The sequence below is a fragment of the Carettochelys insculpta genome, chromosome 14 (genome assembly GCF_033958435.1).
Source record: "Carettochelys insculpta isolate YL-2023 chromosome 14, ASM3395843v1, whole genome shotgun sequence".
Lineage (NCBI taxonomy): Eukaryota > Metazoa > Chordata > Testudines > Carettochelyidae > Carettochelys > Carettochelys insculpta.
This window is the reverse complement of record NC_134150.1, coordinates 37,827,828-37,851,673: the sequence shown is the minus strand read 5'-3', so window position 1 is coordinate 37,851,673 and position 23,846 is coordinate 37,827,828. Positions and strand designations below refer to the sequence as shown.

General features: G+C 43.9%; 1 protein-coding gene across 3 annotated transcripts in view; it reads right to left on the bottom strand.

Annotated features, from left to right (window-relative positions):
* The window catches only part of CRISPLD2 (cysteine rich secretory protein LCCL domain containing 2), a 52,705-nt gene that overhangs the window by 18,012 nt on the left and 10,847 nt on the right, over nucleotides 1–23,846 (bottom strand). For all 3 annotated transcript variants that reach the window (XM_075008859.1, XM_075008860.1, XM_075008861.1), the window contains exons 3-14: nucleotides 20,477–20,786; nucleotides 16,885–17,003; nucleotides 14,124–14,256; nucleotides 12,895–13,010; nucleotides 11,868–11,968; nucleotides 9,842–9,994; nucleotides 7,389–7,449; nucleotides 6,774–6,840; nucleotides 5,668–5,798; nucleotides 5,445–5,488; nucleotides 3,952–4,024; nucleotides 2,779–2,854 (exon numbers count right to left, since the gene is read on the bottom strand). In XM_075008859.1, the coding sequence (XP_074864960.1) occupies nucleotides 2,779–2,854; nucleotides 3,952–4,024; nucleotides 5,445–5,488; nucleotides 5,668–5,798; nucleotides 6,774–6,840; nucleotides 7,389–7,449; nucleotides 9,842–9,994; nucleotides 11,868–11,968; nucleotides 12,895–13,010; nucleotides 14,124–14,256; nucleotides 16,885–17,003; nucleotides 20,477–20,704 (1,302 nt within the window). In that variant the 5' untranslated portion in view covers nucleotides 20,705–20,786. The remainder of the gene's footprint in view (nucleotides 1–2,778; nucleotides 2,855–3,951; nucleotides 4,025–5,444; nucleotides 5,489–5,667; nucleotides 5,799–6,773; nucleotides 6,841–7,388; nucleotides 7,450–9,841; nucleotides 9,995–11,867; nucleotides 11,969–12,894; nucleotides 13,011–14,123; nucleotides 14,257–16,884; nucleotides 17,004–20,476; nucleotides 20,787–23,846) is intronic.

Genomic DNA, 23,846 nt, shown 5'->3' with positions numbered 1-23,846 from the left:
TCTTGCATTTGTGGGAGGCCCTCATGGGAAACATCTTCTAGGGCTATCAAAACAAAAAAGCAGTCCAGTAGCACTTTAAAGACTAACAAAATCATTTATTAGGTGATGAGGTTTCATGGGACAGACCCACTTCTTCAGATCATAGCCATACCAGAACAGACTCAATATTTAAGGCACAGAGAACCAAAAATAGTAATCAAAGTTGACAAATCAGAAAAATATTGTCAAGGTGAGCAAATCAGAGAGTAGAAGAGCAGAAGCGGGGGAGGGGGGTCAAGAATTAGATTAAGCCAAGTGTGCAAAAGAGCCCCTATAATGACCTAAAAAATTCCCTCCCAATTCAAACCACGTGTTAATGTGTCGAATTTGAATATAAAAGAGAGTTCAGCAGCTTCTCTTTGCAAAGTGTTGTGAAAATTCCTCTTCAGTAAGACACAAACTTACAGGTCATTAATAGAACGGCCCATTCCCTTAAAGTGGTGACTGACCGGTTTGTGAATCAGGAGTGTATTTATATTTGTTTTATGCCCATTAATTCTTTGTCTAAGAGAATTGAAGTCTGTCCAATGTACAAAGCATCTGAGCATCGTTGGCACATAATGGCATATATGATGTTAGCTGTGGAACATGAGAATGTGCCCATGATTGCACATGTGTTTTCATTTTCCTATTTTTAATCAGTGTCCGGCTTTCCTCAAAGTTATGGAACAACTTTTTCTACACTGGAAATAACTTTTTAGCAGAACTGCAGAACATCTGGATCGTATGACCTTCATTTGGCGCCTCCTCCTCCTCACTGTCTGCCTCTTCAATTTATCATGTACCTTTTAAGGCTCTAGCAATTATACTTCAGGAACAACATTAGAGATCTTATTTTGTCATTGCTTATGAGTACCTTGCCTCCTTTGCCTGACTTCCAAAACTATACTGACCTCACTTCCTATAAACATACCTTTCCCAAGCCCTTGACATCATGCAACTTAAAATAGCATCTTTAGTTCTAGGAGGAAAAAAAAAAACAATCTTCTTTAAAGCTGTTAAAATCCCATGATGCAGAGGGTAGTTGCCCTGAGGGCTATGGACTAAACCAAATAGAACCATGTACAGTCAAAATCCTCTCTCCCTGATGTGGGAACTTTGTTCTTGGTTTCACATAAATCAGAAGGTTACCAGCTCATTGAATTGGATGCTGCTGCCTAGCCAGTAGTGACTTTTTGATGCTAATGCCAACAAGCTAGTGCCCTGTTAACTCTTCTGCTGCCAAACCATTTTGCAAGTCAAGGTTTTGGGTGCGAGCATGACAGAGTGCAGGAGTACAAACTCAGGGGGGAAATGTTCTTTGTTTCCTTTAATGAAGCTATTAAAAATGACTGCAGTTTGTAACATATATATACAAGTCCCACACAGGTACCGCTTTATGGCTGGGCAGTCCCAACAAGGGGGAAGGGTAAAGGAGGCTGTTGCCCCAGGGACTGACCCTCCCAGCTACCACCATCACTCCTGCAGCAGCAGTGCCTGCTGGAGCCCTGGGCCATTTAAATTGCCAAACAGCGCTAAGGGCGGATAGGGGTGGGGAGAAGGAGTGTATATTTAAACAGGCAATGAAATCATTGCCCTATAGGGTAAACAGAAAGCTGGCATACGACCATAATGAAACGTCATCCATATATCAATATGAACAACTGAAATGTTTGTATGAGGTTCATCTGATCAGTTAACTAATGATAATTTCCCCAATGAAATTGTTGTTCTTGGAACTCTGCTGGGACAATCTTATTTAACCATGTGCCAGTTCTGAGGCCAAACCGCAACTGGAACCAATTTAAAATTCCTACGTTTTTCCTGATGCTGCCTGTGATTCTCCACCAAGCACCCAGCACTCCTGAACAAATCTCTAATCCCATTTTCGGCCTGCATTGATCTGACTGTGCATTAGGAATAAAAATGGAACCTAGGCCACTACTACCCAAAAAAAATCAAAATTTTCTTGCTAGGCAGAAGTATAGGAAAAGCTGATGTAACTCAGGAGTTTGCAGGGATGTTTGCACCTATCGCTGTGTGGAGAATGAGCTGTAGGAGCAATGGAAAGCTATGCTAAGTCTGTATTGTCAGTGGATTTCTAACATACAAACAGGGATAAAAAAATCCCTTTGCATTTCTGTCCATTAGGTTACGTTTGCCATTTAGCCTCTGTCCATCCCATGGGCTGTTCACAGAGTTCCGAAAACACAGCTAGTCACATACTTCATTTCCATGACAACTGCTTACCAATAATAATTTACTTGCAGAAATATGGAGGTTTGGGGGTGGTGAGTGTAATCCATAGGTCAAGTTATGTCAAGTACTAATATGACAAATGTAGCAAAGTTCTTAGCTTTTCATCTGTACTTCTCAATTGACATTACAAAAGTGAAGAAGCATCACCCCCATTTTACAGGCAGAAAAACAGAGCGCTTAAGTGATTTTCCCAAGGTCACAGAGCAAGTCAGTGTCAGAAATGAGAATACAACTAAACCCTCCCAACTCCTAGAAAGGGCTCAACCCACTGTTCCGTAACTGTTGTTCTTAAAGTACAACACCACATACAATTAATCAATGTGCTCAGCTACTGTAAGTGATATTTCCACACCATCTGCCACCAAAGTATTTCCTTCTTATTTGTAAGAATGTGTAATTCCAGCCTTCCTAATATATAGAATAGGACTCTCTTAAAAGGAATCCAGTCACCTCTATAGTCACCTTGCTGTGTGGGGAGCTACAGGAAAGTGGAGTACTCACATCTGCATACACTTTAGTGCCAAAGACTGGTGCCAAGTATGCTGGTTCAGCTTTGCAGTGGGCTGGACAGTAAACCCTGAAAAACATTTTTTTTTTCATATTTATTCACTCCTTCCAGGAGTAAGAAAAAACAAATTACATTCTAAAGCTCTTGGAAGCCTTCCGGTGCCTGCATCTGGATTCCCCCCACCCCACTTTCAGATGAAATTGAATAGTGACTGCACAGCTGCAAATGAGACTCATTTAGGCCAACGGGACAGGAGGTAATGAAGGCCATTGGGCCAAATTCTCCATGTGTAGCATCCCTCCTTGTGCTTAGCCCTGCACAGAAAACCGTTTGCAGGATGAGCTGCTTGTCCATCACCACGCACGCAATGCAACTGGTACAATTTCCACAAGCAAAGCTCATTTGCATGCTAGAATCAGGAGGCAACAGGTGTTATGCATGCAAATTTTATTATTTGGGTGTACCAGTGACATCATCTCAGAACAGCACAAAATGTGCAAAGTGTGTAATGAAGAAAACGTGCAAAGTTGCATATGAACATAGGGAGGCCAGTTGAGGCGGGTTCTTTGTTCAGGCCTCCTCCAATTACTGAAGCACATAAAACACCCAGTAGTAAAACCATAAAAATATGGATTTTAAACCCTGGTATACGTATATATGCCGGTACTGAGAGCAGGCCCACTGACAGGGGAGGAAGTCAGGAGCAAAGGGGGCAATTGCCCCTCCCCGGCCCCTTTGAAATGCCGTAGAGCATTGTGCTGCCACTCCACGTGAGGCTTTAAAGCAGCATGGAGTGGGGCAGAGCAGACTGCCCTAAGCCCTGCCCCGTCTTCCCTTGGCTCCACCCCTTCCAAGGGTGGGGAGCCGTACGCTCTCCTACCTTTCCCCCAGCGGCTCTCAGTGCCACTGGTTGACTGTACTCTCAAATGAAAAACATGCTTGTGAAAGCAGGTAATTTTGTTCCTATGGTATATTGTTTTGCATGTGGAAAGAGCTCGTTCATTTAACCTTCACCCCAGTTAATCTGACATAATCTATACCTTTGGTTTATAATCTTCAAATCTGAGCAACATCCTCATCCAGTCCTTAGGCTTTTTCCCCGCCATTATCCTAGTACAGGTCTAGGATCAAAAGAAATAGCCTCAAACTCAGGTTATGCAGCTTACCTTGGACAGTGAGTTGCTGGCTTTTCGAACGGACACAGTTCGGCAACGGTGGTATAACAATCCAATGTCTGCACTGGTGAAATCAATAGGGAGAGATGAATAATCAGTTCAAATACCCGATACCCCAGAAGTAAACAGAAGCCTTATGCACGCATCACATCTGACAGGCTGTGTGCCCAGCTGACCAGCCAGAAGAATAACTTCAACGTCTTCTTTACCAACAGCTACACCAATGAGATATTTTTACTAGGATTTATGCTGGAGAGCTATTAAATAGCTAGAAAGCCATTATGCAAGGAGCACAGCTTTGTTAAAAAAAATAATGGGGGAGAAACGGAGTCGTAATATTTTGTTCTTTTTTTTTTTAAACAGATTTTTATGAATACAGAGGGGCTTGTCCAGCAGGTCACAGGCCAAATTCTGAGTCTAAATCATAGAATGCTAGGACTGGAAGGGACCTTGAAAGGTCATTGAGTCCGGCCCCCTGCCCTCATGGCAGGACTTGACAACGTCACTTTCCACTTGCCAATGCCAGAATTTCAACCTGAAGCAGGCAAGCTAACCCCAGCCAAAACATTGGTTGTACTTAAGATGAGCAGTAGGGTGACCCTCCATCCTATTTTGGCTGGGTGAGTCCCTCTTAAGCCCCTTCTTTGGCAAAATTGTGAATTTGTCCAATTTGCTCTTGTCCACTTGATCAGCTGGCAAAAATAAATGAGACAAATGCCCACTTTTGGCCACAAGTGGGGCGTGGAGGAATGTGTGGCAGTGGTAATGTTGCCTCTAAATTTTTCCACCCATGTGCAGAATAAATTTTATTATGTGCACCACCACGTGTGGAGGCACACCACCCAGAGAAACACAAGCTGCCAGCTGTAGGCACTGTGGGTGTTCTGCTAATCAGCTGGGAGGTTCTTGAATCTCTCCTGGATGGATGCACAGGCGCTCATCTTACAGGGAACAGTGCTAAGCAGCCATGCAGGAGAGGAAGGGTCAGGCAGGGGGCAAGCAGTAATGCCAGCCCCAGCCTGTGGGAAACATGCTCACCACATCTACTATGTGTGGTGCTGCTCAGCTCCTGCCTGATGGAGGGCTTAGGAGAGGGTGGGGGACTTGGGCAAGAGGCTTGACTAGCCTACCTGGAGGAGGGGGACACCTAGGATCAGTCCCAGAAGGAGTGTGGGGAAGACTCAGGTCAGACCCAAGCACTGTCCCATTTTCCCTTTGGAAAATACAGTCACCCAAGATGGAGGGATTATTCAAATGGGTTGTAAAATGTGGGGAGGAAGGGAGAGTGTTTTGAAAAATACCTCTTTGGTTTGTCCTGATCTGCTCTAGTCATATACAGGAAGAGTCTCTTGGCCACACAAACGTTTTGCCCGTTTATGATTTTAAAAAGAACATGGCTATGGACCAAGGATGTCAATGTATAAGAAACTCTAGCACTACTGATTTCTCAATGTTCTAATGACAAAAAGGGCATTTGAACTTACCTGTGACTTTGGAAACCATGAATGAATTGGAAGGTTTATATTTACTGAAAGACAAAACAAGAAATGCAGATTTTTTATTGACCTCTCACTCATATCTGCATTCCACTTTCTTTCCAATCTACTCTATGTTGCTTGTAGCCAGTGGCAAATGGGGAACAATCATTGATTGTACAAAGTCATGGTCCTCTACACATGGAGATATATTTTCTCATGGAAGAATTACCTTAAAGATTCAACACCATTTCTTGTAGACTTGACAAAGAGGGGTGATCTCCCTTTCCGAGTGATGTCAACCAAGCCTCCTTTATCGTCTATGACACCATAATGAATTGCAGCACGACATATACTGGATGACTGGAAAGGACACAACAACAATACGCTAGTACCAATGTTTCCTAATTAGTTCTAAGCCAAAAAGAAACATTTAATAAATAAATACGCAAAAGAAATACTTGAAGGCCAACTGGAGTTTACATTGACTTGCATTTACTGAACAAATACCACATCAATCACAGTCTGCTGAATTTTACTGCTACAAAAAGGTCAAATCTGAAATATTTAATCTGAAAACCCATTGGCGAGGATAGGTTCCTCAAGGTTTCTTCCAGGTCTAGCATTCTCTCATCTACGATCATGGAAGCCGTATGGTTTTGATGCATCATGAGTGACCAAGTCCAGAGGGAAGCCCAGCCCATAGAGAACAGGAACATAAAGCAACTGAACTCTAACTCCCATGGGGTGTCTGTAGCTGCATTTCAGCTTTCATATATTTGGGACATTTTTTCCGCATGAAAAATGTCAACATTTTCATCAGAAACCACACACATTTTGCAAAAACAAAATTATGTAATCAACCCCCAAGTTCTCCATCAAAAACAGTTCTGACAAATTGCTGACCTACCTTATTATAAACTATTTTAATACTTCAAGAGTCAATGGCTCATCCTAAAAATAAAAGCCCAGTATCCAGTGGACCACCCTGAGAAGCAATTCAAATAGAAGGTTTCTCTTCCAACCTAATAACACACTGCACTGAGGGATAGATCCTGAAATATATCAGGCACTCCTGTGACGTACAGGAGGGTTCTCAACTTCTGCTGACCTTAGTAGGAGGAAAGGTCACTCAGACCCAAATTCAAGCACTGAACAGCTATTTTTTTTCAGCACTGATTTTATCACATAGCCAGGAAAATGCAGATTACCTTTGTTGTATAAATTAATACAGTTTACAGCACCAACATTGGACAGCAAAAAATCTCCATTACATTAGAACTGCCAACATTTTCAGGTTCTAGTATCACCATTAAACAGCCATAACAAAGTACTTACTGTCTCATAATAGAACGTTCCAAAGATTTTTGCCTTGCTGTTCACACAGCCAGCTGGGCACAGATACCTAGTTAAAGAGAGATATATTGGTGGCAGTGACTGAAAAATGTGAGTCAGACTTTTCCTACATTTAATAGTGATTCCCATTAGTATCATTCAACTAATCCATTTAAAACCAGCATTGCAAAATAGCCATGTTTTCACATACCTTTTCCCTTAAGCATGAGATCAATATTTACCTTCTGTGGGTTAGTTTTATTCCAAGAAATAAACTTTAGTGTAGCTTGGTAAGATCTTACCCAGAGCTGTTGAACCCCACGGGGGGGATGAATTGATGTCTAAGACTGGATGGGAATATAACACAAGAGGAGTCCAAAATGGGTGGGGCAAGGTTTAGTAAATGGGGCTGGCCACTGGTGAGTTGGGGGTTATCATGGCCGTTCACCATTTTGGGCATGAAATAAATTGAGTCAACTTGGCTGAATGATTGGTATTAAAAAGAATGAAAGGCTTTTTCATAGGGAACTAGACAGCATTTGGACTCTAGTCAAAATAATTAGCAGGCAGCCCGCTCCCCCTTTGCAAAAGCCAGCCACCAAACAGCAATAACAGTACCTGTTGCACGTGGATCCTTTGCATTTGTCCCTCATTTTGGTGTCACACTTAATGACCTGTGCTACAAAAGGAAAAAAAGGGGGAGACATAGGAGATGGGAGCACAAGGAAAAACTACGACAGAGATAAGTGTTCAACTGCACTATAGCGATAAGTTGGGTGGATGACATGGTCTCCAGGAGACCTGTGTGGGAATATTGGGTTCTGATCACAGTATCATTGGGCAGTGGAGAACTTCAGAACAACAATACTGAAGCATTTTCATGTCAGTCAGGTGGCCACTGTAGTGCCACTTTCGCCGTTCTTTTATCATCACTCTGACATCTTCGCAAATGTGACTTGGAGAAAACACTTGACACCAGAAGACTTCAGTTTACAGCCTACAGACAGTACACAGCACTCCCATCAGCCACTTAATCATAAGCTCCCCACATTCCTGTAAACAGAGTTCAGAAGTCTGTGCTCACTGCGTTCAGCTCACTTGCAGTAGATCACGCTTTAAATTAATGGCTGGAAAACCTTTGAGGAGATAATATCAACTCCAGAAATAGTGGAGAAGATCTTGCCAAAGAGAGCCAGTCCCCTTTTCTCCCTCTGGACAAAATCCAGAAAGGATGTCAAGTGGCTGAACATGGAGTTTAGACTATTCAAATGAGTGAAAGTGTGAGCCATGAACCAATATAATGCCTGGATAGTAATATAACCTATGAACACAGCCAAGGTTTTCAAAGGCACTAATGGAAGTTGCTCAAATAATAGGACGATGAGTGGTACAGAAGAACTAGACCACACTAGCAACGAAGGGTCCTGTGGCACCTTATAGACTGACAGAAAAGTTCTGAGCATGAGCTTTCGTGAGCACAGACTCACTTCATCAGATGCAGTGAGTCTGTGCTCACGAAAGGTCATGCTCAAAACTTTTCTGTTAATCTATAAGGTGCCACAGGATCCTTCGTTGCTGTTACAGAGCCAGACTAAGACGGCTACCCCTCCGATACTAGACTACACTAGTGATTCAGGATGCCTCAGTTCTTGGGTGTACACCCTGAGATGCCTTATAGAGGCCGACTTTTCTGGGCCTCAAGTTGGACGCACAAAAATTAAGACACCCAAAAAAGGCTAGTCATTTTTTTAAAAATCTCAGCCCCGTATTCTACTCAACTTCTTAAAGAATCAACAGCCCGTTTTTATATCCTCCCTCCCATCCACCTGAAAAATATCCAGTTTTTTTTAACCAGCCCTCAACAGCCTGCAAACCACCTGGCATCTCATTCTGCAGCCACACATATGCCTATGGAAGTATTTAGAAGCTTATAGGGTACAGGTTCTACCCCTCAACTGGAATTCTCTTATCTGGTAACATCCCTTGTCCGGCAGCCTGCACCTGCTGTCAGCTACCAGCTGCTGGGATCCAAGGGTCATGAAGAGTCACCAGTGGGTGGCAGGGAGCCATGGGGAGCCAGGACCAGTGGGCAGAGGGGAGCCACGGGGCACTGGTGGGCACCAGGGAGCCATGGGGGTGTGGAGCCAGGCTAGACACTGTGAACAGCTGCAGGCTGATGGGATCTGTGGGCAGCAGGAAGCTGGGGCAGCCAGTGGCTGCTAGGACCCAGGGCAGCCAGCAGCTGGGACTCAATTGCCAGGACCTGTGGTAAGTGAGGAGCCAGCTGGGGGAGCTGAGGGCAGATGTCTTTCACTCCTTCAGAAAATTCTCTTATCCGACTCAGGTCAGGTCCTGAGGGTGCCAGATAAGAGAGGTTCAACCCGTACTAGAAGATTTACCTGGTGGTTTCCCAGGTCCTTAACTTAATTTTTGTTTTTCTTCATTTGAATCCTTGCTCTGGGGTGGGACTGGGGATGAGGGGTTCAGTACACAGGCTGCTCCATGAAGAGAGGACTACCCCAGCCTTCTCTCACTACATGAGCTTAGGGCCAGGTGAGAAGCACCTCTCCATGGCCACTGCCGTTCCAGCGGGCTCAGTCAAGAGATGGGTGCATGTCCCCCAGCTAGGGCAGGTCCAGGTTTGACTACCTGCTGTGCTCCCCATCCACAGTATGGAATTCAGCAAACTGCTCTTTCCCCTGGCTTCCTGGCAAAGGGCAACAGCCTGGAATGCTTCCATATGAAACGGAAGAAGGAATTTTAGTCCTTGGGGGTGGGAAGCTTGGGGCTAGAGTAGTCCCAACCAGGGGCAGGGCTCACCCCTAGTCAGCCCCTTTCACCTGCCTGGTGATGCTGTCTCTTTTCCGTTTGGTTTTATGAGAAGCAATCCCATTCCAGGCACATCCCAAACCCTTAGGTTGCTCTAAGTTATGGTAAGAAGAAGCTTAATACTGAATTTGCTGGTCACAGCGTTAACCATTCTTACAGGAGTTCTTGAATACACAGATAGACTCTCAGGCAGACACACACGCTAAAATATAGAGCCAATGGAAGACAAAGAAGCCTCTTACTCATTAAATCATCCGTTTTTTTTGTGATTTTCTTGGTCGACTTAGTGGGCTTGATCACCCGTTCTTGCACCCACACACGTTTTTCCTCTGTAATTTTTGGAACCTCCACTTCGTTAGTTTCATCCCGCTCAGGCTTTTGTACAGAATGGTCATCTGATTCAATGGGAGGAGATAAAACAATATCCCAGCATTAATGGTAAAGCCAGACTAGCTGCGGAAGGACTGGCATTTTGTGGAATAGTCTGTTTGGTCTGGCAAAGATCTACTTCTAAATAGTTGGAAACTCAACAAAATGAAAGTTAAATACAGAATGGGCCATTCTTCTAGACTGGGTAAAGTACCGGGAAAGGAGGCTTAGAGTCATAGCATTCATTTACTTAACCTCTAAGGCACGGCTTCAAGAACAAAGCAGTAACTGACCGAGGTGGTCTGCCACCATTAGGTAGAATGCCAATGAGCATGTGCTGATGTCTTACTATTATTTATCATGCTATTTACCAAAAGCTCTTCTACTCAGTAGAGGGAAAAGGTTAGTCCTCTAGTAGAATCAGGCATTTTCACTGGACACCTGTTGAGAGATGATCCTAACCTGGTAAATGATCAAGCGGCTAACGTCCACCACTCCTCAAGTAGGATGTCCTCCTCTGCCCCAGGATTTCCTAAACTATGTTTTGTGGAACACGGGTGTTCCATGAACAAATTTGCAGGTGTGCCATGAGTATTTTGGAAAAATAATTCAAAGTATATATTTACTGTCATTAAAACCAGATTCAATGTTACTTCCTCATTGCTGTGATACCCGCATAAATTACTTCATTTTGGTTTTGCTGTCTATACTGCTGTTTGGTTATTTTTCGTTTGATCTGTTGGTAAGCTCACTACTCTGGACTTGTCCTAGCTGAAATCTCTCTTTGCAAAATACATCTCCAGCAATGGAGAGAGGAATGACACCAACAAACTGATGGCTGATATTTTAGAGGAATTTCTCCCACCAGCTGTAAAGCCAGTGTTCTTATTCCACTCATACTGCATACCTGCACTCTGTTTGCTTCCTTATTGCCCAGGCTATTAACATGAAGCAGCAAATTGATTTCGGCCCAAAATCTTCCCTTTGAACAAGTCTCCAATGAATTTGTCTACTTCTAAGAAAACAGACTCATACCTTCTCAGAGGAAAAGACTTCTGTAAGGAACGAAAATACAGCTCCAGTACATCCTCTATTGAAAATATGAGCAAATTCTTTGATGGTTTTTGAATTAATAATAGTTTTCATTTACTATTTATAAATGAGCACCATTTATAGAGCCAATCAAGTGAGGATGGGATATTTATACCAAAAACACACACAAAGCTAAATTCATCGGCCTACACCAGGAGTCGGCAACCTTTCCGAGGTGAAGTACCGAAAATTGACCTTTTGACCTCGACCTACGGTTGGAGTGCCAGTGATACTTTTTAAAGTCACTGATGGTCCTACTTGCAACAGCTTCATTCATAAATTAAGATGCAGATCTTTACTGTTTAGGTGGCAGTAGGTAGCATTAGCTGGTATTTTGTTAATTTGCAGGTGGCCTGGCTTTGAGCAAGCTCCTAGCTACATGGGGCAGGAGGAGCGCGTCTGAGATGCTGCCTCATGTGCCAATGACAAACTGTGCCGGGGTTGCTGATTCCTGGCCTACACTAATCTTAGTTGCACCATCGTAACCCAGAGAAACGAACTGATGGCATTATTCCGGATTTACATCAGTGCCTACGAACAGAAATGGATCTCTAGGTCTGAAGGAGTTACAGGGCATTTTTGCTTCAAACAGTCTCATACAGTACTTGCTTCTTGTGTTATTCAGTATGTTTCAGCATTAACAATACTGAATGAAAAAAGCACAACAAATCTGTAATTGTTTTTCATGAAAAGTTTCCAGGAACATTCTTCCTGTTTTTCTGTACCACACAGAAAGGAACCGGGTGAGATCATTTGCATTTCCCCACAATGCACTGAGCTGAAAGAACGAACCCATTGATCAGCTACCTTTGTAACAGAGGTTGTTCTGACAGCTCCCTCCGTAGCTAGGTGGGCACTCAGAGCAGGGCCTGCCATTTTTATAAGGTGCTTCTCCAATCCAGTTCCCCCTGAAAAAAGCATGTGAGAAACGGTTCTCTGTTAAATAGCCTCAATGCCACACAAACAGTTCCCTTCACTTTCAGGCCATGTGCCTGAATCCCACAATCCTCAGCCACAGATTATCAAGGAACTGTGGAAAAATGAATATTTCTACTGTACTTGTATGTTGCTAGATTGCTCCACATATGGAAAAGGATCCCCAGTCTCCACCCTTCCATGCACATACAGTCTGCAGCTTCTGTGCGATTACTCAGCAAACCAAATAAATGCAACACAGAGCAATAGTTTCCCTTCTGTTTGACAACTGGTGAGTCACTGACTGATCGCCTTTGGCTGCCACGTGTGTGTTCATTGAGGCCAGAGCCACGCATTTACCACCATTTCTTTGCTCTCCAAATCATTCCGGCAGCTACATGAGCCAGCCTGGAACACCACTCTTTTCCATTTAAAAGCTGTTCCATTTTCCACCAGCAGAAAAATACAATCCTCAGCCCAAGCCGTCAGAAAGCCTGTGGTGAGTGCTCTAGATGTCTTGTCTGGGACTATTACCAGTATCAACTCGCAGTGATTTTCAGAAGCTGGGTCTGTAACCTCGGCCAAACCTCTTACTAGAAAGTTGCACAGGTACATTTGAAACCTTTGAATGAATGAATGCAATTTCTTCTAGAAAAAGCCTGACCCAGGACTGGCTCAGTCCTGAATGCTTGAGTTACACAACTTCTTTGGGGCAGAGACAATCACTGTCTATATGTCCATACAGCACCTACTACAATAGGCCCCACCTGGGTTGGCATTTACACAATTTAAATATTTAATAAACCACCACCACCCTAATCTGATTAATCATCTGTGGCTGAGATCTGTGGTTCAGAACTTGTCAGGGTTCCGTTTAAGTGTTGGGGGGTGGGGAAGAAATATATTGTATCTTCCTTACTTGGGAGAGTAATTGCAGACCAGGTAGACGGCATTCTCCCAGATTTCCCCCCAAACATTCATCTGTTTGCAGACATGGACAGCACAGCCAACTTTGTTTGTTGTGGCCCAAACAATCTGAAAGTGTAACGCAGTTGTTAACAATCAGAAAGGTGCAAAAGACACATTAGTTAAAGTTTCTGGAATATATTTTCATAAGGAATGGTGTCTGCCTCTCCCCTCACCCTACCATGGACAGACTGGGATAACTTGTATAATAAGTTATCCTGGGGCCACGATGTCTAAGGCATATTCAGTAGACATTTCTCTCCTTTTACTGGTTTGTATTTCTGACCCTTCTAATACTGAGGCGCCCTTTTCCTCTAGGTTAGTATATCCACTAGTATGTTGCCATGGCAATCTCGTGGTCAGGAATCTGTGGAGGTCCTATCCAAAAGCTGGTGTTCGTTCACATCCCTGTGGCTGGTTGACATCAGTATAGACAAAATACCCCCAACACACTTTATTTCCAGTTCCCCAAAATTTGGGATGGGGGATGGATGTGAGGCTGTTTATTCATGCCTACATTCATTGGCCTAAAGCCTTAAGCTAACTCCTGAAGTCAGCGTAGATTCATAGACTCATAGGATCCGAGGGCTGGAAGGGAACTCAGGAGATCATCGAGTCTAGCCCCCTGCCCAAAGCAAGATCAACCCCAACTAAATCATCCCAGCCAGGACTTTGTCAAGACGGGACTTAAAAACCTCCAGGAATGGAGATTCTGCCACCTCTCTTAGTAACGCATTCCAGTGCTTCACCACCCTCCTGGTCAAATAGTTTTTCCTAATAGCTAACCTAGAACTCTCCCACTGTAACTTGAGACCATTGCTCTTTGTTCTGCCACCCATCGCTACTGAGAACAGCCTCTCTCCATCCTGTTTAGAGCCCCCTTTAAGGAAGTTGAAGGTGGCCACCAAACTGCCCTGCACTCTTCCCTTCTGCAAACTCAATAAGCCCAAATCCCTCAGCCTCTCCTCCTAGATTCTTGTAGGTCATATGCTCCAGCCCTTAATCATTTTGGTTGCCCTCCTCTGGATCATCTCCAATGTCCTACAAGATAGAGGCCTGAAAGTTTCTTGCATTACTGCTGAATAAAATAGATGCTAGTACCAGCTCTATGGGTCACATGGAGAGTAAGGGAACAAAACAAGTTCAGACTCAGGGCTCAGGAGTTCATGTTTTCTTCCTTACCTGGGTATAGTGAGTGCACATTGCTCCAGAGCATCTTTCTGGACACCATGGGTCACATTCATGGGGGTAGGGGTAAGTATAATCTTTAACTTCATCATACCAAGACTGGACATGGAAAGCTGGAGAACGATATCTAAAAGACCAGAGAGATGTCCTAAGCTAGGGTCGCTAACTAGGTCTGTCAGTTTACAACACAACAGCAACACACCTTTTGTTCATATAAAACTCTCCATAATTCGCTACTCGGTAATTGTAAAGCAGTAAAGCAAGTTTGTAGTGCAACATGATGTCATCTTAGCGAGGAACTGCAACTTTAACAAATGGAGTAATCACAGGGAATGGTAGTGTAACCCACACAGCGATGTGTGGTTAACTGTTCCATGTAGTGGTACCCAGACTGCTTCACGGAAAAAGAATAAGTGTCCTCTACACTCCAAGCTAAAACCCAGCTGAACTTTAGCTCAAGCTGTAGAGGCACCTGCACTAAACTCCAGAGGTCCCACGTTCAAGTGTGCCTGTGGGCAGTTATAGTAGGAAAATCCAACATTCTATTTTCCCCAATAACAAATCTTTGCTGTTTGACATGCAGAGGCGTATGAGACACTGTGTCTTTAAAATCCATGACCCAGTTTAACGTTCTGTGGTATTTATAGGTTTAACTTTCTCTTCAAAAACCATTGACCTGAAACGGCCCCTTGGCTTTTCCACTCAATTACAAAAGTCTTGTAGTTTGGCAGAAGATTGTATTTTGAAAATAAACATCAGCTAGAGGTTGCCAAACCTATTAACCCAACAGCCATGGACCTATTTTACCACTACACAATTCGTTATATCTGGAAGTACACTGATGCCTTCAGCTGCCATGCACCAGGCCCGTGCGGTATGTGGTTTGGTCATGTAGTGAACTTTTAAATGCTGTTTGTAGCATGTTTGTGCTGTGACCCAGGCTCTTCTGTTGGGAAAGTGAATGTTAGCATAATTATATATACACAACACTTGCTGTGTACAACGGGCCCAAAAGACTTTCATGAACTGTAACTAACAGAAGGAATGGAGGAAGCTGGGGGTTTTACATTCCATTCAAACGTTCAGAAATGAGCAAAGAATTGGATTTGCAGATGTCGTTCTCAAGGATATGTTGCACTTTCATCATAGCCTTTGTCTGATGACCTCGAGGTGCTTTAAAACCATTAATGAATTCTGTGTTGCAATAAGTCATGAGGTAGGTACCACTTGCCCCATTTTACAGATGAGGAAACTGAGGCATAGGGCTTATGTGACAGTTTTCTCACTGATTTCAGTGAGAACAAGACTAGGACCTACAGTGCGTGATTAGCCCAAAGCCACTCAGGAAATCTATAATGGAGCTAGGGTTAGAATGCTGGTCTCCTGACTCCCAGTCCTGTATGTTAACCACAAGATCCCCACTTCCTCCTTTGATACTTCAATTAGTCAAAAAAAGAGGGGGAAGTAATTCTGATGTCACATCACTCTTACACTGAAGAAGGCTATTGACTGTAACTGAGTTTCACAATGTTCATAATCACAATCAGGCCTACTCAGTCAATGAAGAAGGTGAAAGATTTGCTTAATGAAACGCGAGTTATGTTCTGACTCTACTTGTTCTTTTGTTTGTAAGAACAATAAACATTTTAAAAGAAACACTAAATTCTACCTGAACATCTGCACTAGATCAGTTCCAATCTAGCAGCTGGCTGAGTTCAAACCTCTCAGATGAACAGAATCCAACCTGGTTCATTAGGCTAACAATGCTCAGGAGGCCCAACAAAACAATAGATGGCAGGTCCCACTGAGAAGAACCCTGCTGTTGCTTTCCTGTGAGGATATACAGCAAATGGCAAAGCAATGCCACAGGTGCAGAAACAGAAAATCCAAAGTCCCAGGATTGTTCCAGGACCATACAACTGGTTGCTTGCCTCGAATTACACAGTCCTCCAAAGAGGGCTCAGTAAAGATAATTTAGGAAGTGAAAAGGGAAACGTGGTGAGATGCCCACAGAAGATTTGTAATAGGGAGTGTTCAGACCCAGTGGAAGTGGCCAAAAATGGTTCCTGAAAAGCATCTTTGGTGGGTCACACACAGCTGTGTGAAACATGGGACTTGGAAGTCATGCTTCTGGATTCTGTAGCAGCTCTGCCACTGAATTTCTGCATGAGCTTGGGAAAGTCCCTTCACCACTCTCTGGGCTTCAGACAGGGGGAGCTGATAGTCATGCCAGACTCTTGAGCAAGGTGAGGGTGCAGGATTGGCTCCATGCTCCTAGAACGAGCAGAACCACAGGCAGAAGGGGCAGAATGCAGCACACTCCCACCCCTCATAACAACATGGTGCTCTGGAGGAGATTTAAAGGGTCCGGGGCTTCAGCTGCCACTACTACTACAGCAGCAACAGTGGTGGCTGCAGCTACAGGCCCTTCAGAATCACTGGACCCTGAGCCAACTGGCCCCACATGTCGGCAGGTCCAGCTTCACACATACATTCACCATGCAGTGAGGTTTAGTTCACATGTCCTAAGCATGTTACACACTCCTGGCTGAAAGGCCCAATAGATGTTATTACTCTGCTTCATGGAAGCAGCACCATTACCCACTCCCCCGCCCCCACTTCCTTTTTTCTTGCTAATCAAGTTCTTTTTCCTAAATGTCAACAAGACAAACCTCCCCAGCTCTCAAACCAGGCAAGATCCACATGGCACTGTTGACAGATCTGGTACATTTGCAGGCAAATTTCCAACTCTTACCTGCCCCAATGAACTGCCAGATTCTGACCAATGGACATAATGAGGCTGGCAGGTCCATGATCCCAGATGCACTCCTGGGCCCAAGCCTCTGCTGATCTTTCCAGCTCATCATCCCAGGTCTACAGGAGAAGCAAAGAACACATTAGGTGACATATATCCTTAGTCATAAACCATGTGACAAACACATACAACTTACGTTATCCCTACGCTATGCACCGTCGGTGGTGAGCAGACTACATGTCGATATGTGCCACAGTGAAAGCAAGCTTGTTTAGTTTACAGAACAGAAGACTGAGGGTGATTTAATAGCAGCCTTCAACTTCCTGACAGGGAGTTCAAAAGGGGATGGAAAGAAACTGTTCTCAGTGGTGTCAGAGGGCAGAACAAGCAGCCATGGTCTGAAGTTAGAGAAGGAGATGAGTTGCTTGGATATTAGGAAAAAGTGCTTCACCAGGAGGGTGGTGAAGCACTGGCTAATCTCAACCAAGCCCACTGTTTGGGTATCCTGTGCTCTGATTGGCCCTTTCCTCACACGAGTGATGTAAAATTGAAGCAGCCGAGATTTCACAAAGCTGATGCGCACTGGCAGAATCTTAGACCAGCTTGTTTGCTCTAACTAGTAATATCCTCTCCACATTCATGCGTAGAAATTTCATTATTTTTAATCATGTGGAGGAAGGATAAGTTAACTCCACATTCAAGGGAACTGAAATCCCTTCCTTCTAGGAATACATGTAGCCCATAAATCATCTCTAACCATTTACTTTGTTGGAAAAATCTTTTGGGAGCAGACACAAAATACACCCATCATCCAGCCCCTCTAGGCAAAGTAAGGACTTTGATTTTCCTTGTTGCTGACTAAGCTGACCTAAAGGTCACTGGTCTCTTAGAAACTGATGCTTATTTTTCACTCTAGGTATATCATCAACAAGGAGCTCGTTTTATTTTGGCCGTCAGCCATCACCATTACGACTGCTGCATATTAAAAAGCATACAATGGAAGTGTATGTACTGAACGTGCAAGGTGGTTAGGGTCGTTTTATTTCTTGCCCACTTCATTCTGAAGAACGTACACTGTTCGCATCTGGCCTAGAACAAACTCTGCCAAAGGGAAGTCATGGAACTCATTTTCCATGAACACTGAAAACAACAGCTAACCTTGAATCCATCACCCTAACATAGCCAAGCCATGCTGCTTGCATTGCACTAGACTGCTGCGTTAGTGAATTTCTATTCACTCTGTTCTATTTCTACCACTAACAAATCCTCAGGCTATGTCTACATTGCCCAGATTGACCCACTCAGGGGCAATCTTCTGGGATTTAATTTCATGTGCCAGGTAGAGATATGCAAAATCAACCTTCAGGGGTTAGCAGTTGACCCCTGTACTCCTCGTGAGAAGTAAGTGAGGTCATTGGATGAAACTCTCCCATCGACCTTTCTTAGTGAGGATGGCCAGGTAAGTTGACTGCAGATAAGTCTATTCTAGCTACTCCATTACCATAGCCAGAATTGCTTATATGCAATCGACTCACCTGGATAGTGTAGACCAAGCCTCAGACTCTCTCTCCCCTTTTGCTTGCTCCATTCTCTTCCTTTACTTCTAAATATAACTGCTCTCTACTGATACAAGGTCAATGTCGCTCAGCATACACGTTTGTTACTGAACTGGCTACATCTTTGATTTTTGGTGTATCTCCGTTTTCTAGAAAATACAATTTCTCTGTACAACTTTAGGTCATGTCAGTGCATCAGATATCGACCTGAGTTAAAGAACCTTTACAGGCAAAGCACCCAGTTTTGCCCATGTATTCACAAATTAATGCCAGGTCTTCTCTTATGAAGATTTTGTATCAAATTTAATATATATATATATATATATATATACACACACACACATACATATATATATATATATATTAAGCCCTTAGCCGCTCTCTTTCTGGACAGCATTTAAAACAGCCCATCACCTTAAATGAGCAAAGGCTGAGAAGTGTTTTGTTGGAAGGCCAAGGATTAAAGTTAACTTCACGTTCAGAATACACATAAGGATTCTTAAGGAATATTAGGTCAACATGAACACATGAAAGGCTGATTATAGCATTTCCAAGTAGCACCAACTTCTTTCTTCACAGCATACAAGGCTCTTTCATTTGTACAAAGTCTCCCATAGGACTACTAGAAAAGCACACTGAGCAAAGACAAACATAAAAGAGTAACCATCCTGGGCAAATAAACAGAAGTCAGGCAGAGAACACTCCACAAGTGAAACACTTTTAGATCCTCAAAGCCAATGCAAATACATCTGGCTTTTTTGCATTGCTTTGTGTTTACTTTCTTGGAATCAGTCAAGCTATATCTGCCCTTGCAGTATGTTATAGGCTGCCTGCAGAATATTGCAGGTAATTGAAAAACAGGGATATAAAATAACAAGCACTCGTAAAGCTTATACATGAAGAGCTGATGCAACATTATGTCTGTTCACTTTTACCTCTTCTCCCTTCCTCTTCCTCCCTGTCCTCTTAAGACATATAGTTAAATGCAAAAGGTATTAATAAAAGATACCTTTTACATCAAATCTTTTTACACACTGGCTCCATTACCGGCTCACTGAATCAATCTAGAGGAGACAGACTGATAATCTGGTGCTATTTTCGCAGGAACAACATTTGCAGAAGAGATAAATGCATAGAAATTACTACCTTGGGACATTCTCTGATCCCACAATATTTTAAAGACACTGCAGAAATAGCTCAAGGCAGGGCCTATGGCACTGTGTGGAAAGCTGTATGGTGAAAATTTATTCAGGTTAATTGCTACTGGCAAAGATATAAGTAACACTTGGACTTTTCCAGTGTTCTGAAGGGGAGTAAATTTTGACCAAGAGTGTCTTTTGGTCCTTTGAGGTCAGAAAAAGAAATGCCAGCAACTGATCTATCACAGATCTCAATGGGAGTCTTTCTGAAGATTTTAGCAGATGGGTGTATGGAGATGCCTCATTCTCCAAGGTAATGAGCACCTTGGACATCTACTGAAGTCAACAAGAGGTGGCAGTATTAGTATATCATCAAGTGGATTGAGCAGCATGCAGGACTGAGCAGTGATTAGTAGGACAATCCCAAGACCCCAAGCAAAGGGATGAATATTGTAGGGGAGTAAATGTTTTCCAGAGGTAGCTGGTGTGACTTCTCTGGGCAGCCGACAGCACCCCACAGTGGCAGAGTCTGTCAGCAGAAGCTTCACCAGAGGGAATGTAGGTTAAATGTCAGGAAAAGCAGGAGTCTCTCTTGATATTTGGTAACGAAATAAGCTGCCAAGGAAGGTAGTGGAATTGCCATCCATAGAGGCATTCAGGGTTAGACTAGACAGTGCTGAGGCTGTTTTATGAACAATGAAATCAGTCCTGGAACTATGCAGTGGAATGGACTAGATGACCCACTAATGGTCCTTCCAACAAAAACAATTCAGTGGGCTAAGAAGGCTCTAGGGAACCACTCGAGAAAAACTATTACAGCAGAATTTGTTACAGTTTTCCAGCCAGAAATAAAATCAAAGTGGTCACAGCAATTTCAGAACCGGCGGTTGAACTCACCATATATTCCATATTGGATGCTGAAGGGTAGACTTCACCTCTCAGCTTGTTATGAAGCCTCAAAATCTCTTCTTTGTCTGACCTTGGAATGGCTCTCTTAGCTCGGGAGTGATAGCTGTTCAAAATGCTGTCCAAGTGAGTGCCATTGGACAAGAAAAAGCATTGTGCTTCATGCGTCCAAACCAGCAGATACCCAAGGAGGAGGAACCGAGACAGGGCAGGACTCATGGTCACTCTGTGCTCAGTGGAAGTCGAGATGAAGGAAGCACTTCTGGTTTCCTCAAAGGTGGCCCTACTGTTCTGTACTGACCTGGAATTCAGGAAGGAAACAGTCACTCAATGTAACACTAAAGAAGATTGACAGCCCACAGAGTTTCATGAGGCCTTCAGCTCCTGCGCAATAAAGGATTGAGAGAAATTTGAAAGTTAATTATTCTCCCTTGCATAGCAGTGGTGATCATCAATGGTTACCATGTCACAGATAGATGCCCTGTCCTACCACCTTCTTAAATCAGATACTATCTAAATTTCACACTGAATACACTCTCTTTCCATAACTACCAACTTCCACCTACCACTACCCGATTTGCACCTGCAGTTATTGGGATTATATGAAATATTGCAGTATGCTGTTGCACTTCAGTTTAGCACCACCCTTTTTGCCCCCACCTATTCCCAGCAGTCCCAACCAGAAGGGAGCATAAGAACAACCAGACTGGGTCAGACCAAAGGTCCATCTAGCCCAGTATCCTGTCTTCTGGCAGTGTCCAGTGCCAGATGTCCTGGAGGTATGAACAGAACAGGTAACGGTCAAGTGAGGCCTCCTCTGTCACCTATTTCCAGTTTCTGACTAATAGAGGCTTGGCACATCATTCCTACCCATCCTGGCTAAGAGCCATCACTGGACCTAACCACCATGAATTTATCTAGCTCTTTTTTGAACTTTGTTAAAGTCCTGGTCTTCACAACACCCTTGGGCAAGGAGTCCCACAGGTTGACTGTGAGTTGCATGAAAAAAAATACTTCCTACTGTTTGTTTTAAACCTGCCACCTATTAATTTCATTTGGTGACCACCCCCCACCCCCGCAGTTCTTGTGTTATAGGAACAAGTAGATCACTTTTCCTTATTCAGTTTCTCCACACCAGTCCTGACTCCATAGAATTCTACCATATCTCTCCTTAATCTCCTCTTTGCTAAGATGAAAAGTCCCAGTCACGAGGCACCCTTTCCAAACCCCTCATCAGCCTTCTGAACTTCTTCCAGTGCCAAGATATCTTTTCTGAGATGAGGCGATCACATCTGCATGCAGTATTCAGAATGTGGGCATACTATGGATTTATATAGAGACTACCTTTTTTGGTTCTGTCTTGTTCTATATCCCTTTTTTATAAACGATTCCTAACATTCCATTTGCTTTTTTTGACCGCTGCTGCATATTGAATGGCGCTTTTCAGAGACTTGTTCAGAATTCCAAGATCTCTCTTCCGAGTAGTAATGGCTAATTTAGTCCCCATCATTTTGCACATATATTTTGGATTATTTTTCCCCATGAGCATGGCTTTCCATTTATCAACATTAATATTAAACTGCCATCTTGTTGCCTAGTCACCTAGTTTTATGGGATCCTTTTGAAGCTCTTCACAGTCTGATTTGGACTTAACTATCTCCAGCAGTTTATTAGCAGCAGCAAATTTTACCACCTATCTATTTATCCAGATCATTTCTGAATATGTTGAATAGGATTACTTCCAGTACAGACCCCTGTGTGACACCACTAGTTATCTATCTTAATTCTGAAAACTGACCATTTAAACCTTCCCTTTGATTCCTGTCTTTTAACCAATTACCAATCCATGGAAGAACCTTCCCTCTTATCCTATGACAGCTTACTTAGCCTTTGGTGAGGACCTGGGTTTCTGGAAACCTCAGTAAACTATATCAGCTGGACCCCGTTGTCGACATGCTTGCTGACAAATGGGAAATGGAGGATTGCATCAATGATCCATGCTCTTAACTTCTTCGCAGCCTACTCTGCAGCAAGAATCTAGAGGCACCTGGCACAGCTCAAAAATGGGTGGGACTATGGGGCAAATAGAGCATTTCCAGGACAGCCCTGGAATGCCCATAAAAGCGGGGGGCAGGGGGGAAGGGTCAAAAATATATGGATTATACAGACATTTTTCTATGAGTGTAATTTGCATCCATCAGAGCAAATCAATGGCCAGGGCTTAAAATATCACATTAGCCAAGCTGTGTCTTTTCATGTATGCAGCACAGGGAGGTAGGGGAGAAATGACGTGTTATCGCTGCCAAGCGTTGCTGTGAAAGGAGGAGAACAGATCCTAAAGACCAGGGAAAGCAAACTTCCCCAGCAGCGCCAAGTCTCAGAGGTCAGGCACGAGCGACAGCTGCGTAGGCCTCCACCTGCCAATAGACTCAGCAGAGCCAGCTCCCAGAATCTGTCTGTTTATGTGAAATGTCATCATAATATCAGAGCAATCAAAATTCCCGTCAGCGAGTGACGTACTGGGGGATCTTGCTGCTGCTGCAGCACTCAGCTGGAGACAGATGTGCAGCCAGAGACATCAATTATTAGAGATTAGGAGAGGAGCCGGAGTAGCCCCCCCCTCCTCATTTCAAAGACGAGACATGTCTGTGCAGCTCAGTTGCCACAGGTCAGCCAGCTTTCACTGAGGAGGCGTAACCAGAGCTGAATGTTGGCCCTTAATTTAAATGGGCTGACTTTGTGATGGTTTGAATCTCCATGGATCTGATCCTCCGTCTTCTCAGTTCCAAGGCCTCCTCTGTAACCATCAGAAAAACTCTCCACCCTGCTTGTCATCGTTAAGCAACCACACTTTCTCCTGTCCCTCACGGACATTTGTCTTGGCTTATATAGACTTCCTGCCAGGGATGAGCCACCAGGAATAGTGGGTGGGCCACACGAGCAGCCCTCATTCACCTCAGTGTGCTGCAGAAACCCGTGGCCCACTGGGCTTCCACCTGTGACCCTCCCCCAATGTGTCCCCCTCCCCCACCCTCCTCGTGCACCAGAGCCCAGCACTCACCTGCTGCTTCATCCCCCTCCCAGCACTTTCAAAGTGTTCAAATCACCTCATTTGCACTTCTCCCCAACCCCCCCTCAACTGGAATGCTGCAAGCAGCTGATTTGCAGCATTCCAGCTCTAGCAGGGGGAGCAATAAGCCAGGCTAGAGAGCAAATCAGTCAATTCATGGCCCCCAAAAGTGCTGGGAGGGCAAGAGAAGGCTTAGGAAGTGTGGGGCTCCAGTGCCCCAATCTGTAAGAGGCACATCCGCGGGCTGCAGGTTGCCCATCACTGCCCTATGCTCTTTCTGATTAGAGCTTT